This window comes from Thalassophryne amazonica, chromosome 15 (genome assembly GCF_902500255.1).
Source record: "Thalassophryne amazonica chromosome 15, fThaAma1.1, whole genome shotgun sequence".
NCBI lineage: Eukaryota > Metazoa > Chordata > Actinopteri > Batrachoidiformes > Batrachoididae > Thalassophryne > Thalassophryne amazonica.
Window position 1 is genome coordinate 15,619,037 of NC_047117.1, and position 27,992 is coordinate 15,647,028.

Here is a 27,992-nt window from a genome sequence, read left to right on the forward strand (position 1 = left end):
AAAATAAAAGTATTAATAGAGGGATCTGAAGTTTATTTCTATTCCCACAACTGTTGATTTTCGGTATAGTGTCTTAGGGAATTAAGTGAGAGAAAAATATGGCCCTTAACCAATAAATTTTTACAGAGGAGTAATAAAATTTAAGAAATCCTATTTAAAATTTGGTGTCTTGAAATGGTTTTCTCAGCTTTCCCAGTGATTAAAACACAAACATCATCATTACTAAATAGTAAACTAAACACATAAGGTTTATGGTCCAACTTGTTCCCCACCTGACAATTGAGGTGCTGAGTAACTAATCAATTTTTTAAAATGTGTTTATCAACTGAGCTGAACTGAAGCAGCCGTTGGATTTGTAATTTCTTATGAGGAGCCTTTTGCCTCTTCTGTATTAAGGCATGAAAGCACAATCACTATAAAGTTCGAAAGTGCAAGTGAAACACAAAAAAATCACTTTATTTCTCTGCCATGCATTTCTTTACAGAAATATCAACCAATAAATAGCCTGGAGTCTGCCCAGCGACTCATTAAAATACTATTTAAGGTGCTTTATTGCAGGGACTCAAACTGAGAGTGTGCTTGTCACATTTAATGATGATAAATGAAGACGAGCACATATTAATACTGTCAGGCACTTTAGTTCTATAGAAACCGTGAAAGGCATGTGTGAAGGTAACTGAAGTGTGTCGTCGCTGTGGGTCTGGGTCTTTGGCTCTGCGTGGTCTACTGGTGCAGCACACTGCCAGGTATGGGATAGCCGAACAGTTCAAAGTCTGGCTCGTAGAGTTTGTACAGATCTCTTCTCATTGTTAAGGGAATCTGTGTAAACCAGTCCTTTTCCCAGCTGGCTGCAGTGCGGTTACGTGCACCGGAAGGGAAGTGCAACAGCTGATCCACTTCCAGCATCCTCAGAAGTTGCTCCGCATCTGTTTCCAGAGTTTCCAGTCGTCCAATAAAATCATAATTTACCTGGCAGGGATGGCACAGACGGTACACCTGAAACACACAAACAGCAAAACAGTGTCTGTGAATCTCATTTGATAGCTGGCAAAAAGAAAAAAAAAATGTTTGTTTTATATTTATCGCACTTCTCTGAAATGCACACAAAATTAATATATGATATAAAATACAGCTTAAAAAGCGATCCTACCGTGTAGTCAAACGTAATAATGAGACAAACGTTTCTGACAGTGTGTGTGACCTGTCACAAGAGCCCCATTCCCACTCAAATATTTAGGTGGGCTCTACGGGCTTGAGTTTAGCGTGAAATTATTCCCCACTTACATCTACAGAGGATCAGATGGATCATACTTGTATTGCCTGCTTGATGAATGTGGGTTTTTTTTATGTGGTGTGTGGGTTTATTTCATTTTATGTCCATCTCCTTCCTCATATCAGGCAAGTTCCCACAACTTTCACGGGACTGCGACTGTAGCTCAGTGGTAAAGTTTCTGACTGGCAATCAGAGCTGTTGGAAGGTGCAGGTTCGAATCACGTGGGTGGCATGTAATTTTTATTTTTTTATTTTCAGCAGCTCTGTGATTTTTAACCACATCGTGCAGCTGCTGTGAAAAGCTGCTGTGTTCCCGTGTGCACAAAACTGTCACAGCATGTATTTTTTAATTAATTTATTTATTGTTTCTTCACAGCAACTGCTGGCAGTGTGTTCCCACGTGCACAAACCGTCGCACTGACATCATGCACACCTGCCCGTTGGAGCAATGTTTCGTGGTTCGCTAATTCGAGCTATTTCATGCTATTTCACGCTAATTCGTTGTATTCGACCAAACTTCACACTATGTGTGAAGGGGCCCTTAGTGTTTGATGTTTTTTGCATACATACCTGTCGCCAATGCTCATTGAAGACCGCCTCCTTCTCAGTCTCTGGATCCAGCAGATATGCAATAAACTGTTGAAACGTTGGTTTGATTCCCGCTGCAAATGCATCTGCTGCTGTTTCTGGCAGATTCCCAGAGACGTTACTGTATCGATGCAGCATGACAGAACCAAACTGCTGGTAAAAGTCCTTGTTGGGCCTAACGTACAAGCACACAGAAACACTTGTTTAGAAATTTTGGACCTGCAGTTTACGTAAAAATAAGGCCCATTCCTGTTTCCACACACAAATCTGATCCCTGTCATTAGTCACATGTGAGAGGAAACACACCTTGCCAACTTGTTCCTGAAGGCAGAGATGAGACGTACGAAGGGGTCTCGTACAAAGAGAAATTTGGTGTAATGTTGGAGCTTGAGCGCCATCAGGTGGCGAGACAGAGAGCCGTAATGTCGCCAAAACCTGCACATGGAAAAGCAGATTATAAATAATCATAATAAGTTTTCATTGCTGTAATTTTCATTTTATAATAATAATAATGGGCAGGACGATGACTTAGTTGACCCACTGTTACCTCACAGCAAGAAGGTCATGGGATCAATTCCCACCTGTGGCCTTTCTGTGTGGAGTTTGCGTGAATGTGTTTGTCAGTCTATATGTGGGCCTGTGACAGACTGGCACCCTGTCCAGGGTGTACTCTGCCTTGTGCACAATATCTCTCTCTCTCTCTCTCTCTCTCTCTCTCTGTATATATATATATATATATATATATATATATATATATATATATATATATATATATATATATATATAGGCGACTATATATAAGTGGCGACTTTGTTGGTGTTGAACCATTACTGGTGGTTGGTTCTCACTGCGGTATTGTATCACTTCCTGTTCCGGAGCACAGTGGTGTTTTGCTATATCTGTTAGCTGTTTAATCTGCGCAGTTAGATTGATCTAGTTAACTAGATAACGATTTGTTTCACAGTGTAATCTTCACGTGCCTTAACTAAAGCACTCCCTCTGCTGAATCACCTCTAAATTATTTACACATTATTCACTTTGCGTGTTTTTAGGAATCCGCTAGCTTAGCGCAGCTACTAGCTCTTAGCCGGTTTAGCATGGCGGCTTCTCCTGTCTCTCCCGCACTTTTCTGCTCTGGGTGTGAAATGTTTAGTTATTCCTTGGCCTCCTTTAGCAGTAATGGTACTTGTAATAAGTGTAGCTTATTCGTAGCTTTGGAGGCCAGGCTGGGCGAATTGGAGATTCGGCTCCGCACCTTGGAAAATCCTACAGCTAGCCAGGCCCCTGTAGTCGGTGCGGACCAAGGTAGCTTAGCCGCCGTCAGTTCCCTCCCGGCAGATCCCGAGCAGCCAGGAAAGCAGGCCGACTGGGTGACTGTGAGGAGGAAGCGTAGTCCAAAACAGAAGCCCCGTGTACACCGCCAACCCGTTCACATCTCTAACCGTTTTTCCCCACTTGGCGTCACACCCACTGAGGATCAAACTCTGGTTATTGGCGACTCTGTTTTGAGAAATGTGAAGTTAGCGACACCAGCAACCATAGTCAATTGTCTTCCGGGGGCCAGAGCAGGCGACACTGAAGGAAATTGGAAACTGCTGGCTAAGGCTAAGCGTAAATTTGGGAAGATTGTAATTCACGTCGGCAGTAATGACACCCGGTTACGCCAATCGGAGGTCACTAAAATTAATATTGAATCGGTGTGTAACTTTGCAAAAACAATGTCGGACTCTGTAGTTTTCTCTGGGCCCCTCCCCAATCGGACCGGGAGTGACATGTTTAGCCGCATGTTCTCCTTGAATTGCTGGCTGTCTGAGTGGTGTCCAAAAAATGAGGTGGGCTTCATAGATAATTGGCAAAGCTTCTGGGGAAAACCTGGTCTTGTTAGGAGAGACGGCATCCATCCCACTTTGGATGGAGCAGCTCTCATTTCTAGAAATCTGGCCAATTTTCTTAAATCCTCCAAACCATGACTATCCAGGGTTGGGACCAGGAAGCAGAGTTGTAGTCTTACACACCTCTCTGCAGCTTCTCTCCCCCTGCCATCCCCTCATTACCCCATCCCTGTAGAGACGGTGCCTGCTCCCAGACCACCAACAACCAGTAAAAATCTATTTAAGCATAAAAATTCAAAAAGAAAAAATAATATAGCACCTTCAACTGCACCACAGACTAAAACAGTTAAATGTGGTCTATTAAACATTAGATCACTCTCTTCTAAGTCCCTGTTAGTAAATGATATAATAATGGATCAACATATTGATTTATTCTGCCTTACAGAAACCTGGTTACAGCAGGATGAATATGTTAGTTTAAATGAGTCAACACCCCCGAGTCACACTAACTGCCAGAATGCTCGTAGCACGGGCCGAGGCGGAGGATTAGCAGCAATCTTCCACTCCAGCTTATTAATTAATCAAAAACCCAGACAGAGCTTTAATTCATTTGAAAGCTTGTCTCTTAGTCTTGTCCATCCAAATTGGAAGTCCCAAAAAACAGTTTTATTTTGCATTCATTCATTCATTCGTAGCAATTTGTTGATATCTATCGTCCTCCTGGTCGTTACTGTGAGTTTCTTTGTGAATTTTCGGTCCTTTTGTCTGACTTAGTGCTTAGCTCACATAAGATAATTATAGTGGGCGATTTTAACATACACACAGATGCTGAGAATGACAGCCTCAACACTGCATTTAATCTATTGTTAGACTCGATTTGCTTTGCTCAAAATGTAAATGAGTCCACCCACCACTTTAATCATACCTTAGATCTTGTTCTGACTTATGGTATGGAAATTGAAGACTTAACAGTATTCCCTGAAAACCCCCTTCTGTCTGATCATTTCTTAATAATATTTACATTTACTCTGATGGACTACCCAGTAGTGGGGAATAAGTTTAATTACAGTAGAAGTCTTTCAGAAAGCGCTGTAACTAGGTTTAAGGATATGATTCCTTCTTTATGTTCTCCAATGCCATATACCAACACAGGGCAGAGTAGCTACCTAAACTCTGTGAGTGAGATAGATTATCTCGTCAATAGTTTTATATCCTCACTGAGGACAACTTTGGATGCTGTAGCTCCTCTGAAAAAGAGAGCCTTAAATCAGAAGTGCCTGACTCCGTGGTATAACTCACAAACTCGCAGCTTAAAGCAGATAACCTGTAAGTTGGACAGGAAATGGCGTCTCACTAATTTAGAAGATCTTCACTTAGCCTGGAAAAAGAGTCTGTTGCTCTATAAAAAAGCCCTCCGTAAAGCTAGGACATCTTACTACTCATCACTAATTGAAGAAAATAAGAACAACCCCAGGTTTCTTTTCAGCACTGTAGCCAGGCTGACATAGAGTCGGAGCTCTATTGAGCCGAGTATTCCTTTAACTTTAACTAGTAATGACTTCATGACTTTCTTTGCTAATAAAATTTTAACTATTAGAGAAAAAATGACTCATAACCATCCCAAAGACATATCGTTCTCTTTGCCTGCTTTCAGTGATGCCGGTATTTGGTTAGACTCTTTCTCTCCGATTGTTTTGTCTGAGTTATTTTCATTAGTTACTTCCTCCAAACCATCAACATGTCTATTAGACCCCATTCCTACCAGGCTGCTCAAGGAAGCCCTACCATTAATTAATGCTTCGATCTTAAATATGATCAATCTGTCTTTATTAGTTGGCTATGTACCACAGGCTTTTAAGGTGGCAGTAATTAAACCATTACTTAAAAAGCCATCACTTGACCCAGCTATCTTAGCTAATTATAGGCCAATCTCCAACCTTCCTTTTCTCTCAAAAATTCTTGAAAGGGTAGTTGTAAAACAGCTAACTGATCATCTGCAGAGGAATGGTCTATTTGAAGAGTTTCAGTCAGGGTTTAGAATTCATCATAGTACAGAAACAGCATTAGTGAAGGTTACAAATGATCTTCTTATGGCCTCAGACAGTGGACTTATCTCTGTGCTTGTTCTGTTAGACCTCAGTGCTGCTTTTGATACTGTTGACCATAAAATTTTATTACAGAGATTAGAGCATGCCATAGGTATTAAAGGCACTGCGCTGAGGTAGTTTGAATCATATTTATCTAATAGATTACAATTTGTTCATGTAAATGGGGAATCTTCTTCACAGACTAAGGTTAATTATGGAGTTCCACAAGGTTCTGTGCTAGGACCAATTTTATTCACTTTATACATGCTTCCCTTAGGCAGTATTATTAGACAGCATTGCTTAAATTTTCATTGTTACGCAGATGATACTCAGCTTTATCTATCCATGAAGCCAGAGGACACACACCAATTAGCTAAACTGCAGGATTGTCTTATAGACATAAAGACATGGATGACCTCTAATTTCCTGCTTTTAAACTCAGATAAAACTGAAGTTATTGTACTTGGCCCCACAAATCTTAGAAACATGGTGTCTAACCAGATCCTTACTCTGGATGGCATTACCCTGACCTCTAGTAATACTGTGAGAAATCTTGGAGTCATTTTTGATCAGGATATGTCATTCAATGCGCATATTAAACAAATATGAAGGACTGCTTTTTTGCATTTGCGCAATATCTCTAAAATTAGAAAGGTCTTGTCTCAGAGTGATGCTGAAAAACTAATTCATGCATTTATTTCCTCTAGGCTGGACTATTGTAATTCATTATTATCAGGTTGTCCTAAAAGTTCCCTGAAAATCCTTCAGTTAATTCAAAATGCTGCAGCTAGAGTACTGACAGGGACTAGAAGGAGAGAGCATATCTCACCCATATTGGCCTCTCTTCATTGGCTTCCTGTTAATTCTAGAATAGAATTTAAAAGTCTTCTTCTTACTTATAAGGTTTTGAATAATCAGGTCCCATCTTATCTTAGGGACCTCATAGTACCATATCACCCCAATAGAGCGCTTCGCTCTCAGACTGCAGGCTTACTTGTAGTTCCTAGGGTTTGTAAGAGTAGAATGGGAGGCAGAGCCTTCAACTTTCAGGCTCCTCTCCTCTGGAACCAGCTCCAATTTGGATCAGGGAGACAGACACCCTCTCTACTTTTAAGATTAGGCTTAAAACTTTCCTTTTTGCTAAAGCTTATAGTTAGGGCTGGATCAGGTGACCCTGAACCATCCCTTAGTTATGCTGCTATAGACTTAGACTGCTGGGGGGTTCCCATGATGCACTGAGTGTTTCTTTCTCTTTTTGCTCTGTATGCACCACTCTGCATTTAATCATTAGTGATTGATCTCTGCTCCCCTCCACAGCATGTCTTTTTCCTGGTTCTCTCCCTCAGCCCCAACCAGTCCCAGCAGAAGACTGCCCCTCCCTGAGCCTGGTTCTGCTGGAGGTTTCTTCCTGTTAAAAGGGAGTTTTTCCTTCCCACTGTCGCCAAGTGCTTGCTCACAGGGGGTCGTTTTGACAGTTGGGGTTTTTCTGTAATTATTGTATGGCTTTGCCTTGCAATATGAAGCGCCTTGGGGCAACTGTTTGTTGTGATGTGGCGCTATATAAATGAAATTGATTTGATATATATATATATATATATATATATATATATATATATATATATATATATATATATATATATATATATATATATATATATACATATATATATATAACCAAGAAGCCTATATGGCCTAGAAGCCTAGCCTAGCTCTCTCTCTCTCTCTCACACACATCAGTGAAAACAATGCTCTGCTCGCCATTCCACCAACTCGTAGGGTAAAAAGACTAGAAAATCACAACAAATATTTGCACAAATTAAAAACACAAACCACAAATGAAAAACAGAAACCAAATAATACACATTATCCAGTCATGCATAAATACATTGAAAATAAATCACATCAGTTCTAAAGTGAAAAAGTCACATGTTTTTCACCAGCACAGTTGGGGGGGGGGTCTGTCAGGTGTCTAGACAGTGAATTACCCGTTCAGCAAGAGGGCAGTTTTCCAAAGTATGTTTTAGTGTCACAAGTATTGAGGTTTTGTCATGAATATGACAAGTCTAAAGGTCAAACTTTATTGTCCATCTATGGAACATACGGGTGGCTCTTGGTCTCCAGCAGAGCAGCGTCCCACATACCTGATTTTACAGTGTGTACTTTATAAAAAAAAAGTGCATGTGTGTGTTCATACTTAGCAAATGTGAGATGCAGAGAGGAGTTGTGCACAAGGTCAGAAGGTATGGCCTCGGGGTCTGTGTAAGGTTTTCCAGAAGAGGGTGAAATTAGAGACTGAGACAGAACCACCATCACTCTTTTCCAGTTCGTGCACGCGACCTGAGTGCAACACAAACGACCACATGTCAATACAAGCACACAGCAACTAACTCACACACACAAACAAACAGCCACACATCAGCGGTACCTTTGGAACGTAGCAGTAGATGATCCGGTGCTTGTCGTCCACAATCAGGTGATCCAATTCCTTGTTGGGAATCTGGTCAAATGTCCGAGTCCTTCCTGGGAATTCTACGACATCCTTTCCTGAACACACGTCCATGATCCTCTGCTTCCTCTCCTCCTGCTCCCTGGTGCTCGCTGCATCAGAAGGCCTCTCTTCTTCCTCTTTGTTCTTTATTTCAAATTTCGTCTTGGATTGCTTTTCATTCTCGGCTGCTGCTCCTCTCTCCTCAGGGATGTCAGTAGGCATCAGTGTAGCAGTGGTAAAGAAGATGGGAAGGTGAGAAGGGCATGAAGTCACCCATGGGCCGGGCTCAGAGTCATGCAGCTGATGTTTGGGGTCTTGTACTGGATAGACATTGAACCCGCCGATGTCATCCCAGTAGACAACAAGCAACAGGATCACAAACAAAGACCCCAGAATGAACACACCTCGAAGACAACGCCACGTTCCCATTGTTAGATCAACAGCCGCGATTGGAGAAGAAAGGAGAAGTGGTTTTCTCTGCAATATGATGATGGTCTATGACGGAAATGGACACTTCCTGCTTGACATCTGAAACAGGAAATATGACTGAGACTACTGTTTTTCTTCTGTTTAACAATCAGCACGTATTGTCAAATGGTACAACAAACTAACATTTAAAGTCACATACATTATTTCTTCCAACAAGATACATTTTCACGAGATAAAAAAATGAAAACTACAGCACCGTGCTTATAGAGCGCAAACTTCCGCCAACACTAGTTTTTAATTACACAAATTTTTACCTTGGAAAAAACTGTCAAGGTCAAAGTCCTGCTTAGAAGTGGCTTTTCATAAGCTAAAATATAATACAAAATATAGATCAAAAGGGCCTTTTCAATGTTAAAATCAAATATCTGCTAAATCTGCAATACGGACCAGATCCAGATCAAATTTAGTCTATTCATTGAGAGTGCCAGTTTGCACCTCAATGTCACAAATGAGAGTGATTGAGGCACTTTTGATTCAGATATAATGTAAAATGTACACCAAATGGACTTTCAATATTAAACTCAAATGTCCAAAAAAATCCACAATCTGGATCAGATTTGGATCAAATTTTGTCAGCCAATAATCAGTGCCAGTCTGCACCTCACTTTCAAATATGAGAGTGATTGGGGCACGTTTGATTCAGATATAATGTAAAATATATATTAAATGGGTTTTTCAATGTTAAATTTAAATGGCCACGAAACCTGTAATCTGGATCAGATCCGGATCAAAGTTTGTCAGTCGATAAAAGAGACCATCCTACATAAATCTCTCAAATATGAAAGAAATTTGATCTTTTTGTAACCCACTCAAATTTTCCAGTTAACCTCATTTGACAGTTTCTATTATATTTCCTATGTGCTGTTTATCTATGTACTTGAAATTCCATTCCCGTCCACTAGGGGCAGTAGTAACACTGTTGGGAAGGGAGATTAGTAGATGAAGAGCACTTGTTGCTATGTGAACAGAGCGAGATCCCAAACGTGAAGGAAACGTTAGCATTGAAGAATAGTGGTGAAGCAAAGACTACTATGAGTTAAATTATTATTTTATTTTCATGATTCAGTTAAAAAAAAAAAAACTACTTTTGTTTTGAGTGATTAATCCTGTGAGAACCAAGATTCGTGCAAAAAAAGACCTGGACAGCATTATTGTGTACATACTTTCCTTTGCTCCGGTGAGTTTTTCATTTCTTCCCACGCTAGGTGCGAGATTAGCTTACATTGTTTTGATTCATGCTCTTTGGTTAAAGACACGAACTGAGCACATCAGACTTATCTTACGAAGATGTATTAGGTTCATGTAGTTGTATGATTTCATTGTGTAAGCTTATTTTGAGTAACTTTGATGTATTTTGACCATAAGCTAAAAAACCAACTGGAGTTGAACTGAACTAATGAACTACCTATGCTCGTGAATGCCGTTTCGAATCCATGTTATTGACCTAATAAGCTAGCGACCGAATTCCATTTTGTGCAGTTTATGGACTGAATGGACTATTACGTTTGAAATACTGCACTTTGAGTTAAGATATCGAAGAATACGTTTCAGATCTGACGAGAGTGATTAAGAAGAGTTATTTACAGTACTGTTACCCTGCTATGCAGGTTGTTTTTTTTTTCTGAGAGATTGATTTCATCAACGAACTTCCCTGGATGCACGCACGGCCAGTAAAGAGAAGAGGAGTGTCTTGCCACTCGCCTACTTCCTGTGTCTCTATCCAAAGGCTCCAGATAAGGAGATTTAACGCACACACCCGCACGTGGGACACATAAAAAAAAAAACATACTACCCGGGTAGATGAACATTGATGGACTTTGGGGTTTATTAATTTTATTTTATTTTATTTTATTCAGAGCTCTGAGGGTTTTTTTCTACTTTTCTATTTTTCCTATTTCCCTCTTTGATGATTCAAAGGACAATTTAAAGAGAGTATATATATATATATATATATATATAAACCAAGATAAAGAGTTTTCATGTGTTCTTTATTATTTAAATAAATGCCGGCAATGTTTTTCAACTTTACTTACTGGTCATAATTGTGTTATTCTCCTCCTTGAAAAGAACCTTAGATCAAGGGCGCTCAGTTAATATCTCTGATAACTTCTAAAGAGCCATACCTTCCCTTACATTTTTTTTGACAGAGTTGTGATTTTTGGAATATTCATTCAATGTTAAAAGATATGGTTTTTCCAATTTTTCCATGATTTTTCCTGACTTTGACCTTTGACCTATGACCTGTAAGGCTTTCCTGGTTTCAATCATCAAAACTGCAAAACATACTACCCGGGTAGATGAACATTGATGGACTTTGGGGTTTATCCATTTTGTTTTATTTTATTTTATTTTATTCAGAGCTCTGAGGGTTTTTTTTTTCTACTTTTCTATTTTTCCTATTTCCCTCTTTGATGATTCAAAGGACAATTTAAAGAGACTATATATATATATAAAAAAAAAAACAAGATAAAGAGTTTTCATGTGTTCTTTATTATTTAAATAAATGCCGGCAATGTTTTTCAACTTTACTTACTGGTCATAATTGTGTTATTCTCCTCCTTGAAAAGAACCTTAGATCAAGGGCGCTCAGTTAATATCTCTGATAACTTCTAAAGAGCCATACCTTCCCTTATATAATTTGGCGAGCCTGCTGCCAGGAGGAGTATATGTTTATTTTTGACTATTTTTATTGCCGGTTTGACTGATAAGATACATTGTACTACTTTTTTTTCCATTTTCAATAGTTTGAAGTTTATACTGTGAATTGAATTTACACTTTTTGGGTTACCATGGATACTGAGAATGCATATGGTGTTAACTTGAGAAATGCTGTGTATGTTGAGGGTATTACGTTGCATGACACTGACGAGCAGATTACCGAATTTTGTTCCACTTATGGAACGGTGAAAAACGTGCTACGGGTTAGACAGACAGGGCAAGCGAATGGTGTTAAAGCCCTTGTGGAGTTTGAATCAGAGGAATCAGCTAACCTACTATCTGAAGCAGTTGAATACTTTTCCAGTCCTAGAAATCCTGAGATATTGTGGCGTGTAGATAAGGCTTATAGAATGACTCCCACTCCTCAGAGAATGACCACCACTCCTCAGAAACCCCCCAAGACCGAACCCCTAGAGTTAAGTAGCGACACTAGCTCTAATAGCGAAGCTGATTCTGATGACAGTAGCACCCCCCTAGTTTGTAAAAAACACATCAGTGCATGCCCACCTCAGCATTATTCCCTTGAACACACCCCTAAAAGCAAGTACACTACAGGGCATTCATTCCAAACTCCCCAAAGAGTATTCAGTGAAGACATTGTCAACCCATCAGATGTGCAGAAGATAATAGTAGAGGATGTCACTAAAAACAACAAAGTTGATACTTCAAACCAAGGATTCAAACGCCTTCGTCCCTTCTCAGGCAAACTCCCCAAGCCTGCTAACGAAGCAGATTTTCAGACATGGTCTCTCCACGTGGAACTCATGATTCAGGACAAAACCCCCCGTGACATACAGCCTCCGATTTAGTGAGACAGCTAGGCCCAGATTCAGCCCCCTCTTGTTATGTGTCGACGCGGGTTGAGGAGCGGACCTGCGTCTGACGGAACCCAGCGCTAAAATAACCAGAAAGCGGTTCCAATAACAAAAACAATTTATTTATTCACCCTCTGGTGCATAATAAAGTGTAGAAACTAAAACAGCATCATTCTGGTGGAGTGAAGGCTGGCACGCTCTCCAGCGCCCAAAAGGATCGAAGCCCGGCGCTTCTGGACTCACTGTTACCGCCAAACACCCCCCAGGTGGACACGACAAACCGACTCTCTGCGAAGGATAGAAGAAGTGAGGTAAGTCAGCAGTTACAACTAATATCCTTCATAAGACACACACTATCAGCAACACATTCAGGTCTGTATTTTAAGCTTTATGCAAATGAGCAGCTTCTCACAACAGGTGGAGGATCACTTGTCCGCATGCCACAGCAGTGAGAAGCAAGCTGCACAATTCTCATCACAATTCAAATATACTGCGTAACAAAATACCAAGTTACTATCAACGAGTAGTCAAACAATTAATCACCTCTGATGTGTGCTGACAGCATGTGTCCCTCACCCTTCCTGCTTCACAGGCTCGATGTGTCAAACCCAGGCGCGGTCCTCAGCGTCTCACAAACGAACATCACAAGGTCGAGTTCCCGGCAATTCTGCTTGAATCACACATGGCTTAAATGCAGAACGCCATCTAATTATCTGCTTCAGCTGAAAGTCTTTAAGGTTGCATGTGAGCACCACCCACAGGTGCTGCACATGATGTTGATGAGGGTGAAGGACTCTTCAGCCAGCACCTTCTCCACAGACAAATCAGTTTTCATACCACCTGGAGAGCGAAGAAAAGAAAAGAACACCAAAATGTCCAGCCACACCCCCCAACACACAACACCTCTGACTATGTAAAGCTTCTCGAGTCAGCTTATGGACTAGTGGAGGACGGGCAAGAGATTTTTGCAAGATTTCTCAGCACTCATCAGAACGCTGGAGAGAGAGCCTCAGAGTACCTGCAGCGACTGCAGGTGTTGATCACTACAGTCATAAAGAGGGGCGGTATTGCCAAAGCTGACGCCAACAACCAGGTGCTGCGGCAGTTCCAACGTGGATGCTGGGACCAGTCTCTCATTTTGTCCTTGCAGTTAGGCCAGAAAACAGAGACGCCCCCCAGATTTTTCCGAATTCCTGCTTCAAGTGAGAACACAGGAAGACCACAGAGCGGCCAAGCAAGATCGTATGCACCGCCATCTAGGCAGCACAAAAAACAGATCCATGAACATGCAGCTAGTGGAAGAAGCATCTTTCTGTCATGACCCGAGCCCTAATGTTCTCCAGACATACATTAACGAAACCGAGGCTTTACGTAAGCAGGTTGCTGAACTAAAAATGCAGCTCACAAGCAAGAGAGAACAACGAAAGCTAAAGTATGCTAAGAAAAACCCCCAGACTACAGTTACTGGAACCCCTTCAGCTAGTGCTGTAGCTGCAGTTCACTCCCAACAGACACTTTCAAAGCCCATGCCGAAGGCTTGGTTCTGCTTCAAGTGTGGCAATGACGGTCACTTGGCCAGACAGTGTGAAAATCCCCCCAACTAACCACTGGTGGACCAGAGATACAGAGAACTGAAGACAAAACAAGCTCAATGGCAAACTCAGTACGGGCATTTAAACTGGACAGGGTTGCAGTAGAGGGACTCACTGCACCCCCACACGAACCAAAACGTCCCCCAGAACACCGGACAATAGAAACTGCATTATGTGAAAGCCATTCCCCAAGCCAGCCACTGGGTGGTGCTCTTCCAATAGGTTTAATAGAGCCAAAGTGTACCTCTGCTGTTGTCATCGAGGGTGTTCAGTGCGATAACCTCCTAGATTCAGGTTCTCAGGTCACCACAGTTTTCCAATCCTTTCACAAGACATACCTCTCACACCTGCCCATTTACCTCATTCAAGATTTGTTAGACATAGAAGGGGCTGGTGGTCAAGAAGTGCCCTACTCTGGTTACATCCAGGTTAGCATTGATTTCCCAGAGAACATCATGGGGAAACCTGTGAAGATCCACACCCTTGCACTTGTGGTGCCTGACCACAGAACCAACATGCATGTCCCCTTCTTGATTGGCACAAACACTCTGGATCCTCTTTACGAGAACTGTGCACCCACCCAGAATGAGAAACACAGAAGGGACAGTGGCAACTGTTCCCCACTTGTAAAACGTTTGTACAACAGATTCAAGATAAACCAGCAGAATGGACGAGTAGGGACTGTGAAGTTACAGAGCAAAAAGTGTGTCATCATTCCTGCAGGAGAAAGGTTGGCTTTGAATGGATACGCCAGACATGTCCCTGTATCAACTAACGCCACCCTCTTAGTTGAGCCCCCTCAGTCCAGCCTACCTGCCGGCCTCCTGTTCTGTAGCTATGTCATGACAAGTCCCTCAGTCCCCTCTTTTAAGTTGCCTGTCCTAGTTAAGAATGAGACCGCACATGACATCAGGCTTTCCAGAGGCCATAGCAAAGCTTTCATTCCTCACGGCTGTGTCATGCTTACCTGCACAGGGCAACAAAGTCACCCAGAGTGAGCCACCACGTCTCGGATCAGCCTCTGCAACTTGCAACACCATGCATGTGTCTGATGGTGGCAAACTCACCTTCGACTTTAGTGACTCTCCTCTGTCTGCAGAATGGAAGGACAGAATTACTAAGAAACTCGATTCAGTATCCGATGTCTTTGCACTCAATGACCTCGACTTTGGTCACACAACTGAAATCAAACACAAGATATGCTTGTCAGATCCAACTCCATTTAAACAGAGACCCAGACCAATCCATCCTTCCGACTATGAGGCTGTTCGGAGACACCTGAAGGAACTTCAAGATGTTGGTGTGATACGTGAGTCCGACAGCCCCTTCGCGTCTCCAATCGTTGTAGTTAAGAAGAAGAATGGTGACATCCGACTGTGCATAGATTACAGGAAATTGAACAGACAGACAATCAAGGACGCATACGCTTTACCCAACATTGAAGAAGCCTTCTCAGTCCTCACCGGGTCGAACTGGTTCTCAATCATGGACCTCAAGTCTGGCTACTATCAAGTTGACATGAATGAGGACGACAGGTGTAAGACAGCGTTTGTGACACCAATGGGGTTCTGGGAATTTAACCGGATGCCTCAAGGGGTTACCAATGCCCCCAGTACATTTCAGAGTGTCATGGAGAAGTGTATGGGCGGAATGAACCTGAGAGAGGTCTTAGTCTTTCTCGATGACGTCATTGTGTTCTCAGAAACACTTGAGGAGCATGAAGAACGTCTACTGAGGGGCTCTTCAGAGATTGAGAGAATTTGGCCTAAAACTCTCGCCAGAGAAATGTCAATTCTTTAGAACATCTGTGAAGTACCTTGGACATGTTGTGTCCGCGAATGGAGTAGAAACTGACCCCCAAAAGATTGCTGCCCTAACCATGTGGCCCCGACCTAACAACATCAAAGAGCTGAAATCATTCCTTGGATTTGCCGGATATTACCGGAGATTCATAAAAGACTACTCCAAAATCGCAAGGCCTCTGAATGACTTGACTGCTGGGTACCTGCCGCCAAAGAGAAAGCTGGTCTCCCCACACAGCAGCTCTCATCGCCCCTCGAGTGCCGACTACAAAAAGCCTTTTGATGAGAAATGGACACCAGTCTGTGAGGATGCATTTAAAGCTCTCATTCAGAAACTCACCTCAGCTCCAATCCTTGCCTTTGCTGACATGGAAAAAGCCCTACGTAGTACACACTGATGCCAGCACTCATGGACTTGGTGCCGCATTATACCAAGAACAAGAAGGGAAATTGAGAGTGATAGCCTATGCGAGCAGAGAACTGAACCGTTGTGAGCGAAGATACCCTGCACACAAACTTGAATTTCTCTCTTTAAAGTGGGCCGTCACAGAAAAGTACTTTGACTATCTTTACGGAGCGAAGTTCACTGTTATCACAGACAACAACCCATTGACATACGTTCTTACATCTGCCAAGCTCGATGCTGCAGGCCATCGCTGGCTAGCAGCCCTCTCAAGTTTTGACTTCAACATCCAGTACAGAGCTGGGAAGAAAAACCAAGATGCAGATGGCTTGTCAAGGCGACCCCATCCTCATGACCACTGCCAGCCTGATCCCACTTCCGACGATGAGGAGAATCGTATCCAGCGCTTCCTTGCACAGTTCCTCCAGGAAGACAAAGGAACTGATTTCCCATCTGAGGCTGTGAAGGCAGTTTGTCAGAGGCACCAGCACTCTTCAGTGACAGACAATGGGTCAGACTCCATACATCCACCTGTGCCAATCAAGTGTTTGGCAATGGAGGCTTCTGCTATCCCTGAAGAGTTCTCTCAGACCGATGTACCTGGATCCTGTATGTTGCCACGGATGTCTCTTGAAGATTGGGCCTGTGAGCAAAGACAGGATTCAGCCATCAGTAGAGTCATCGACATCGTGAAGGCAGGGAAACGATTCTCCTACAGAGCAAAGTGTCGTGAAGACAGAGACGTCCAGTTGATGCTGAGGGCAATGAACCAGTTCGTCTTTTCAAGTGATGTCCTGTACAGAAGACGAGTGAGCCAGGGTGAACATTCTCATCAACTTGTCCTCCCAGTCAAGTACAGAAAAGCTGCACTGGAAAACCTCCATGATGCTGTCGGACACATGGGCATTGAAAGAACACTGGACTTAGTCCGTGCCCGGTTCTATTGGCCCCAAATGTCCGTTGATGTGAGTGAGAAGATCCGAACATGTGAGCGATGCATCCGAAGGAAGGTGCAAGCTGAGAGAAGTGCTTCCCTTGTGAACATTAAGACCAGTCGTCCCTTAGAGTTGGTCTGCATGGAGTACCTGTCGTTAGTCAGACGGAAGAGGCACTAAGAACATTCTAGTGATAACAGACCATTTCACTAAGTACGCAGTGGCAGTTCCTACAGCTGACCAAAAGGCTAAGACTGTGGCAAAAGCTCTCTGGAACAACTTTTTCATTCACTACGGATTTCCTGAACGGTTGTATAGCGACCAAGGACGTGACTTTGAATCAGCTCTGATCAAAGACCTCTGTGCGTTGCTCGGCATCAAAAAGACGAGGACAAACCCTTACCATCCCCGGGGAATCCCGTTGAGCGTTTTAACAGGACACTGTTAGAGATGCTTGGAATGCTGGAAGAAGGAGATAAGGTGAAGTGGAAGGATTTCGTGCATCCTCTTGTACATGCATATAACTGCACTAAAAACGACACCACAGGCTACTCTCCTTACCAGTTGATGTTTGGCCACCAACCAAGGCTTCCACTTGACATTGCATTTGGACTTATCCCAGAAGGTCTCAGTAAGATATCCCATACAGAGTATGTCAAAAAGCTGACAGAGAGTCTAACAGAGAGCTACAGACTTGCAACCGAACACAGTCTGAAAACTGCTTTGCAAAACAAATGCAGATTTGACAGCAAGGTGAGAGAGTCCACACTGTTACCCGGAGACAGAGTCCTTGTGCGCAATGTTGGCATCAGAGGGAAGCATAACATTGCCGATAGGTGGAGTGAAACCATTTACAAGGTCGTCAAGCAAATTCAAGACTCCCCTGTCTGTGTCTTAGTCCCTGAGCACACAAATGGACCTGAAAGAGTCTTACACAGAGATTTACTTTTGCCATGTGGGTTCCTCCCATCCACTGTCAACGACGAACAACCTAAGAAAAATAAGTCCCAACAGAAACCTGACAACTTACCTGCTCCTGAACCCAATCAACCTCAGGATGAAGAAGAGGAATCTGACGACGACGAAGAGGAGTATTATTCCTTCTATGATCAACGCTTGAGGGAGTCAAGAAATGTTCAAGCTGAACAGGAAAGACAGATTCCACAAGTTGAAAGACCTGAAACTGACCAGTCAGCCAAACGTGACACTCAGTTGAGAGTTGAACCAAGTCCTGAGAAACCAGACGTTAGCGTGAGTTCTGAAAAGTCTGTGCTTGATCCCGAAGCTCCAGCATTTCAGCCTACGAATGATGAAGCAAGTCTGTCTCAGAATCTGTCTGAATCCGAGTCCGTAACAGCTGAAGTTCCTGCAGCAGATCCCAGTGAGCGTTATAGCCCTGGAAGTGAACGAGAAGATGCATCACCACGGAGGACCAGTGGAGATGTACTGGAATGGATGGAGGTAGAAGACGCTGAAGTTGCCCCCGACAGTGAGGTGCCACTGAGAGGATCTGCTCGAGAGCGAGCAGTCCCCCAAAGACTTACATACTCCACTCTAGGGAACCCCCTACTTACTGTAATGCATTCCATCTTAGCTGGTTTAGACCAAGCTTTCTCCCAGACCCTAGTCGATGCCCCTTACATATACAACTTGACCCCTTTACCCACTGATATAGTGTAGGGTACACTTGCAGTGTAGTGTAGAACATGCAAGGATACATGCAGATTAAGGAGGGGAGGATGTAACCCACTCAAATTTTCCAGTTAACCTCATTTGACAGTTTCTATTATATTTCCTATGTGCTGTTTATCTATGTACTTGAAATTCCATTCCCGTCCACTAGGGGCAGTAGTAACACTGTTGGGAAGGGAGATTAGTAGATGAAGAGCACTTGTTGCTATGTGAACAGAGCGAGATCCCAAACGTGAAGGAAACGTTTGCATTGAAGAATAGTGGTGAAGCAAAGACTACTATGAGTTAAATTATTATTTTATTTTCATGATTCAGTTAAAAAAAAAACTACTTTTGTTTTGAGTGATTAATCCTGTGAGAACCAAGATTCGTGCAAGAAAAGACCCGGACAGCATTACTGTGTATATACTTTCCTTTGCTCCGGTGAGTTTTTTCATTTCTTCGCGCGCTAGGCGTGAGATTAGCTTCCAATGTTTTGATTCGTGGTCTTTGGTTAATGACACGAAGTGAGCACATAAGACTTATCTTATGAAGATGTATTAGGTTCATGTAGTTGTATGATTTCGTTGTGTAAGCTTATTTTGAGCAACTTTGATGTATTTTGACCATAAGCTAAAAAACCAACTGGAGTTGAACTGAACTAATGAACTGCCTATGCTCGTGAATGCCATTTCAAATCCATGTTATTGACCTAATAAGCTAGCGACCGAATTCCATTTTGTGCAGTTTATGGACTATTACGTTTGAAATACTGCACTTTTGAGTTAAGATATCGAAGAATACGTTTCAGATCTGACGAGAGTGATTAAGAAGTTATTTACAGTACTGTTACCCTGCTATGCAGGTTGTTTTTTTTTTTCTGAGAGATTGATTTCATCAACGAACTTCCCTGGATGCACGCGCGGCCAGTAGAGAGAAGAGGAGTGTCTTGCCACTCGCCTACTTCCTGTGTCTCTATCCAAAGGCTCCAGATAAGGAGATTTAACGCACACACCCGCACGTGGGACACATAAAAAAAAAAAAAAAAAAAAACATACTACCCGGGTAGATGAACATTGATGGACTTTGGGGTTTATTCATTTTATTTTATTTTATTTTATTCAGAGCTCTGAGGGTTTTTTTCTACTTTTCTATTTTTCCTATTTCCCTCTTTGATGATTCAAAGGACAATTTAAAGAGAGTATATATATATATATATATATATATATATATATATATATATATATATATATATATATATATATATATATATAAACCAAGATAAAGAGTTTTCATGTGTTCTTTATTATTTAAATAAATGCCGGCAATGTTTTTCAACTTTACTTACTAGTCATAATTGTGTTATTCTCCTGGGAGCTGGGAATAAAAATAAAGTGGGAGTGGGAGCTACAGAAGACTGAACATGACGTGGAGACATGCAAGGATAGTTTATTTGGTATCCTTGCAAATGGAATAAACATGAAAGGAGAAAAATGTTAGTGGGAGCGTGTGTGTGTGTGTGTGTGTGTGTGTGTGTGTGTGTGTGATGCTGTAAATGCAGTCAGCTCAAAACAGCACATACGCACTAAAGTTAAAATAAATGAGTTGTGCCATGACCAACAGTGTGTGACATTCACAACTTTACACACGATTTTATTGACAAATACTGAACACAGGGAGTCAATTGGGGGCCTGTTAAGAAGCTCTGCATCTAGCATCACCTGTACATGTTGCCAGTGGACCAAAAGCTGTAGAAATGTGCGTATCCCAGCTATGACTTTTGCGTGACACACTGCACATTTTCATGGTCATTTCACTTTTGATACATCAGAACGTTAGCGTGGAAAAGGACATACACTACGTTTTTGTGCGTGTCCACCTTTGTACATGAGACCCTTGGTGCTTCCAGTCTTAGTCTATGGTTGTGAGACTTAAGCCCCCGTCACACATAGCAAGAATGTGCAGGAACCAGGGTGAAACGGCAAATATTACCATCATCGGATGCAGTCAGGAGGAAAAGAGCCATGGTCAGCAGTGTCAGAACGCATCCAGATTACCTCGTCCACACCTGCCCAATGGCATCCAAAGCATATATAGACAACAGTTTAGATGACACAGACTGCTGTCAGATGGCAATAAAAGCAGCTGAAGACTGCTTGATGTCCAAACGTCTGGATGGCAAACACGTGGAGTGGGAGGCAGCGTTGTGTTCCTCGCACGCATGCCAACACGCGTGGGGCTGAAATGATCACTCAGCTGTGTGTGTGCATGTGTGTGTTCATAAAGGCTGCATGAGCCACTAAGTGCGTGCAGGTGCCACTGGACACCTTTGCTGAAAGTTTGCTGGCAGCGGACCAAGCAGTCACACCATGCGCCATACACAGCCTTTCCAGTGAACTTTAATTTCTTTTTTGCTCACTTCAGGAGCACAACACAAGTCTGCACACCATGATGTCAGTTGGCTTATCACATGGGATTTAATTTTTGCAGCCGGGATAAGAGGCTTTTCACCACAGGCTGTGGTTTGGAACCTGTGCGCTCTGCACTGTGTAAGGACCATGGTTCCATGCCGGAGGTGAGTTTCATGTTTAATAATGTTGTCACAGCCTGGCAATACACTTTCACATCACACCTCCTACAGAGTTTGGTAATAATATGTATATTACAGTGGTGAGATCCGTTCAGCTTGGCACTCGATGTGCGCTATGATGCATGCACATGAGACCATGGAGAGGTGCAGCAGCACACGGTGCTTTCGGTTTGATTGTGTACTGTTCACATTCACTGTATATGATGAATATGTGCCACATACAAGTTATTACAAGTCAACATTTCCTTTGCCCTCCCTGACTGGAGTCCAGTGGAGGTGGACAAACGTGGCACAACATGCAGCAGGCTTTGCTGTGACCGATCGATCCCAGAGCTCAATCAACTGGGATCAGATCATTTCAGATGCTGTTTTGATGCCATCAGAATATGTAGACTGTGATCAAATGATGTAAAAACTGCATACAGACTGCAGTAAGATGTGCGTTCCATCTCGATGGTGCCAAGAGTGTTTTGAACATGTGCAACAAACTCGGGACAGCTGAGCGAATGGGACCAAATATGTGGACGCTCACAGACTGCCGTCCACTGGTCAGACCGCAACTCAATATTTCCCGATTGTGGCCGTTGTCATTTTGACGCAATTCGGCCTCAACCAGCATATATGTGATGGGGTATTAGACTCAGTAACCTAAGGCAATGGCTGAATGTCTTTGGTACTAAGTCTCTCTCTCTCCCTCTCTCTCTAGAGAACATTTGGATCAAACTGGAATGACTTTATGTCAAACCAGTGGTTACTTTGGGTGACACAGATGAGGCATTCTATTTGCAATGTAAGGACACATAATCATGTAGCAAGTGTCACTGATGATGATCCAGCATGCAGGTGCCTCAGTTTTGAGGACCCCAGTGACTGGAATAAGCCAAGGCGAGGTGGGGTTTGACCGCTGCTCTGCCTAGGTTGTTGCTCATCAGGAACCAAAGCAACTTCTTAGTGTGGTGGATGTGGTAATATGTAGTGCCTAGTGCATGCTCCCATGCCTGAGCTAACAGACATTTATCAGTATTTTTGGTATTTTAAATATTAGACCATTGCTAATTTAATTTCAACAGCTAAATGGTGTCTGATCGAGATTTTTCCAAGGTACATGGGAATCAGTTCAACTCAGGGTACTCAACTGTCAGAGAGATGTGAACAAACAGCCTGTGGGGGGTCGATGCAGCACATTTCAGAGGAGGGTTTACACCCCTGACTGTCTGTAATTGAGAAAAATATTGTTTGAAAAAACCTATGTCACAATAAAAGAAAGAAAATCCAGATGTGCAAAGCAGAAAATCATCTAGGTCATATCATTACTGGTTTTACTGTGGCGTTTCTTTCCACTAGACCTTGTTTGATTTTAGAAATAACTTCCTTGTTGACTGTATGTGGTCTATTTTAAAGTCTCTCTTGTCTGCCCACATACACCAGTGGAAGCTTGCTTTCAACAGCTGAAAATAAACCTCAACTACCCCTACCAAGACTGAGCCATGTTTTCTTAAAAGTATAATCATGACTTATTTAAAAAAAATGAATAATTAATAATGAAAGTTTTAAACAAAGAAATAATATTTTAGTGGAAACAATACGACAAACCTCTCTGAAGAGAAATGAGGTGCACAGCATAATTTTCTCAAATGTTTTAAACTAACATATCAGAAGGAAGCAGAACTAAAGGAGCTGTCAGAAAAAAACTGTCAACGAGGAAAGTGAGGAAATATTCTTACACAATTTGTTTGGGTCCAGACCTCATTTTGACAGTTCTTATTCAACCAAATTAGCAAAGATAATATATTTTTTGTCACCATATATTTTGTGTAACCATAAATTACAATGTAGTTATGTATAATTTTCATGTATAATATCATATATCATGTAATGTGTAAGGGTGCCATGGTGGCTTAGTGGTTAGCACTGTTGTCTCACAGCAAGAAGGTCCCAGGTTTGCTTCCCACATGGTCCTCTGTGTGTGGAGTTTGCATTTTCTCCCTTGTGTTTGCATGAGTTCCCTCCTTTCTCCTCACTTCCAAAGACATGCAGGTTAGGTGAATTCAGGTGAATGGGTAACTCTAAATTTACCACAGGTGTGAATGTGTTTGTCCATATGTGTCACTGCTGCAATAGACTGCCAACCTGTTGAGGGTGTACCCTGCCTCTGGTCCAAAGACTGCAGGGATAGGCTCCAGCTCGCCCATGATCCTCAGTTGGGATAAGCAGGTTCGGAAAATGAATGAATGAATAAATGTAATATATAGTGTCTTCCGCCTTTGGTTGTTCCTGTTAGGGATCACCATAGCGGAGATTGGATATCTACCTCATCTAGTCTGGTATGGAACCTGGATTTTATGATCTGCAATTTCAAATTTATGCACGTTTTATGCTGGATTCCCTTTCTGATGCAGTCAAGTTAAGTCTGAGAGGGTGCACTGGTGCATCACATTGCCACATCCACAACCCCTCAGAAACGCCCTGGGTCATGTACAGCAACTACCCAGGCAGAAAACCAGTCCATTCCCAAATCTAATAATCAACTATCTGCCACTGCCAAATGAAACATGGACATCCCCTTAGTCCCCTCCAGCTAAAGGGGTCCTGACAAAGTAATGCAGAATTCATTGTTGTGTAATAAATTATATATTGTATTATAAACATTGTGTTCGTACAGGTAATTCAGTGTAACATTATCTACTACAAGATAATGCCCACAATATCATGTACACTTTTGGGGCATATATTTGTTATATTATTGCTAATAAATTCTATATGCCATTATTGTGAGCATAACACAACAATATATAACTCAATATTTTTTCTTAAATATACATCTGAAAAATATGGGGGTGTCTTATAATCAGGCAAGGCTTATATTCAGACCAATACAGTATACACAGCAATAAATAAATAAAAACAATAAATAAATATGGTGGTTTTATTATAACACAATTTTTCTCAAATATATATATATATATATATATATATATATACATACACTCAACAAAAATATAAACGCAACACTTTTGGTTTTGCTCCCATTTTGTATGAGATGAACTCAAAGATCTAAAACTTTTTCCACATACACAATATCACCATTTCCCTCAAATATTGTTCACAAACCAGTCTAAATCTGTGATAGTGAGCACTTCTCCTTTGCTGAGATAATCCATCCCACCTCACAGGTGTGCCATATCAAGATGCTGATTAGACACCATGATTAGTGCACAGGTGTGCCTTAGACTGCCCACAATAAAAGGCCACTCTGAAAGGTGCAGTTTTATCACACAGCACAATGCCACAGATGTCGCAAGATTTGAGGGAGCGTGCAATTGGCATGTTGACAGCAGGAATGTCAACCAGAGCTGTTGCTCGTGTATTGAATGTTCATTTCTCTACCATAAGCCGTCTCCAAAGGCGTTTCAGAGAATTTGGCAGTACATCCAACCAGCCTCACAACCGCAGACCACGTGTAACCACACCAGCCCAGGACCTCCACATCCAGCACGTTCACCTCCAAGATCGTCTGAGACCAGCCACTCGGACAGCTGCTGAAACAATCGGTTTGCATAACCAAAGAATTTCTGCACAAACTGTCAGAAACCATCTCAGGGAAGCTCATCTGCATGCTTGTCTTCCTCATCGGGGTCTCGACCTGACTCCAGTTCGTCGTCGTAACCGACTTGAGTGGGCAAATGCTCACATTCGCTGGCGTTTGGCACGTTGGAGAGGTGTTCTCTTCACGGATGAATCCCGGTTCACACTGTCTAGGGCAGATGGCAGACAGCGTGTGTGGCGTCGTGTGGGTGAGCGGGTTTCTGATGTCAATGTTGTGGATCGAGTGGCCCATGGTGGCGGTGGAGTTATGGTATGGGCAGGCGTGTGTTATGGATGAAGAACACACGTGTATTTTATTGATGGCATTTTGAATGCACAGAGATACCGTGACGAGATCCTGAGGCCCATTGTTGTGCCATACATCCAAGAACATCACCTCATGTTGCAAGGATCTGTACACAATTCTTGGAAGCTGAAAATGTCCCAGTTCTTGCATTGCCGGCATACTCACCGGACATGTCACCCATTGAGCATGTTTGGGATGCTCTGGACCGGCGTATACGACAGCGTGTACCAGTTCCTGCCAATATCCAGCAACTTCGCACAGCCATTGAAGAGGAGTGGACCAACATTCCACAGGCCACAATTGACAACCTGATCAACTCTATGCGAAGGAGATGTGTTGCACTGCATGAGGCAAATGGTGGTCACACCAGATACTGACTGGTATCCCCCCCCAATAAAACAAAACTGCACCTTTCAGAGTGGCCTTTTATTGTGGACAGTCTAAGGCACACCTGTGCACTAATCATGGTGTCTAATCAGCATCTTGGTATGGCACACCTGTGAGGTGGGATGGATTATCTCAGCAAAGGAGAAGTGCTCACTATCACAGATTTAGACTGGTTTGTGAACAATATTTGAGGGAAATGGTGACATTGTGTATGTGGAAAAAGTTTTAGATCTTTGAGTTCATCTCATACAAAATGGGAGCAAAACCAAAAGTGTTGCATTTATATTTTTGTTGAGTGTGTATATATATATATATATATATATATATATATATGGGGATGCCTTATATTCAGGCCAATACAGTACACAAAATGCATACATACAGAGAACTCCCACACACCAGAAAAATAAGATAATTTGATTTATTTTTAAAAAGGGTAATTATATGTGCTATGAATAAACAATACAAACAACAAAATGTAGGAGAATAGGAATAGCTGTCATTTTTATTGAGTTGGTCAGATCAGTTAGCCCTGTTTTTTTCATTCTACATCCATGTAATTACAAGATGTGTTCTTTTGACTTTAGCATCGTAATCACATCTGATTCATTTTTATGGTACAAAACACTACTTGATAATGCAAGTGAAAGGTAATGTGTGCTGTTTTGTTCTTGTAAGCTGGCACAAACAGGCCTCCATACACAGCATAATGCATACAGATAGTACGAAATTTGCTTAATATTCATTATTTTAATAAATAAACAATTATGTGTGATAAATATATATTCCATTTGGAAACCATATACAGCTCAAAATATATATATATATATATTTTTATTTTTTGTGAATTCAAATAGTCGCTTTTTCTAAAACTCCATTCTAACCCGTTTCTGTGATACGTATATTGACTTCTGGAACTGTAAATTTTCCTCGTATTTTTTAATTTTTTTTCCCGTGAGGAACCATCATCACCTCCTTGCATTCTTCTGAAAACAACTTTAATTTATACAGTACACACAGACTACAATGTGCTCTTTCACTGACTGTACCAGACACTTTCCACAGCAGACCAAATGAAGTAAACTCATTTTTCTCCAGTTTCACCTGTTTTTTAATTTTTGTTGTTTTTCACCCCCTCCACACTAACGTCCTCACTGTGCTTCCTTTGAAGGAGACGAGCCGGTGTTTCGTTTCCTTTGTGTCCTTCACACATCACGGCAACAATTAACCGTGCCCAGCGATTAAACTGTGTGAAGAAATGTAAAAACGGATTTCGACACTCCTTCTTACCCTGTACGCCGGCTCCATGCCTCCTCTCCGTCGGTCCTTTCCTTTGTCACCTCGGTCTCTCTCCTCCTCGCCGCCCGCTGATGAGAGCGGCGGCTGGCAAACGGACCGCAGCGCTGTAGCGGTCCGTGCTCTCGACACAATGAAAGATCTCGCGATATTTAACCACCCAGCCATCCGTGCGCCACCGTCCCACATTTAGGTTGTGAAACCCTGCTTACGCCCATAAATATGGAACATCAACACTGCCGAAACTGCTAAAAACTTATAAACCCACTGACTGTCCCTCAGAGCTGCACAAACTGGAGGAACGAATTCAGAATGTCCCTTGAATTTTAATTCAAGTCTTACACGCGAGTTGAATTTTCAACTGAGGTAACAAACAGGATGCAGAATAACAATTCAAATTTGCACAATGGCCCTGCTATCTAGTAACCTTATTACACCCTCATATTTCATAATCAAATATTCATTTATTTTCCAGCCTAATTATCATCCATTCATCTCTAATTTCCAAAAGAGTGAGCATTTTATATGGAATACCATAACAGAGTCCAACTTTGGATCTTACATTTTTGTTTAGATGGCAGTTGCCCATCATGTAACTGTGTAACTAATATAAATTATATAATTACTGTTGACAGAAAGACAATAATGGATTACTATAATATTAAGCAGAGATGTCCTCCTTGGGTTAGTGGGATTGCAAGGCCACATTTGCCTTGAAATAAAGATAAAAAAAAAATTCTACAGCATTAATGCACTTTATTTGTATTTAGGTAAAACAGCTTCACCTGTACTTCACTTAGTACAATGGAATCTGTGGCACCCATCTTTCTTCATTGTCCTATAAACCAAGCTTTATGTCAAAAAGTGAGCAACACAAAATATAAACAACAAAAAATTCTAATTAAAGTCTGCATTATTGAAATGTCATTATCTACTTAAAAAAATCTGGCTCACGTGGATGACAAATGTAATTATAGAAAAAAATAGACATTATACTGACAAAAGAGCCATCTCATCTGTATTGACATTGTAATTATGCACCTTTTGCAGAAAATATCAAATGTTTTTGTAATCAGTCATTTTTCATATTAACACAAATGATCACAATAACTTGCTTATTTTTGAAATTTCATT

The 27,992-nt window shown here is 41.8% G+C and overlaps 1 protein-coding gene across 1 annotated transcript; it reads right to left on the reverse strand.

The window, feature by feature from the left end:
• Positions 1-437: 437 nt before the first annotated feature.
• Positions 438-26,984, reverse strand: LOC117526384 (carbohydrate sulfotransferase 12-like). The gene is made up of 6 exons (XM_034188444.1): positions 26,853-26,984; positions 8,206-8,796; positions 7,975-8,117; positions 2,168-2,296; positions 1,844-2,036; positions 438-996 (listed from the first exon to the last, which is right to left on the reverse strand). The coding sequence occupies exons 2-6, from the start codon at positions 8,695-8,697 to the stop codon at positions 724-726; spliced, it is 1,230 nt and encodes a 409-aa protein (XP_034044335.1). The 5' UTR covers positions 8,698-8,796; positions 26,853-26,984; the 3' UTR covers positions 438-723.
• Positions 26,985-27,992: the final 1,008 nt, after the last annotated feature.

Excerpts from the sequence above, each read along its gene's own strand:
- LOC117526384 (XM_034188444.1), bottom strand. The coding sequence starts at position 8,697 with ATGGGAACGTGGCGTTGTCTTCGAGGTGTGTTCATTCTGGGGTCTTTG. Across the intron at positions 8,118-8,205 it reads TCTACTGCTACGTTCCAAAG|GTCGCGTGCACGAACTGGAA; the intron begins GTACCGCTGATG and ends TGTTGCACTCAG. Across the intron at positions 2,037-2,167 it reads TTCAGGAACAAGTTGGCAAG|GCCCAACAAGGACTTTTACC; the intron begins GTGTGTTTCCTC and ends CTTGTACGTTAG.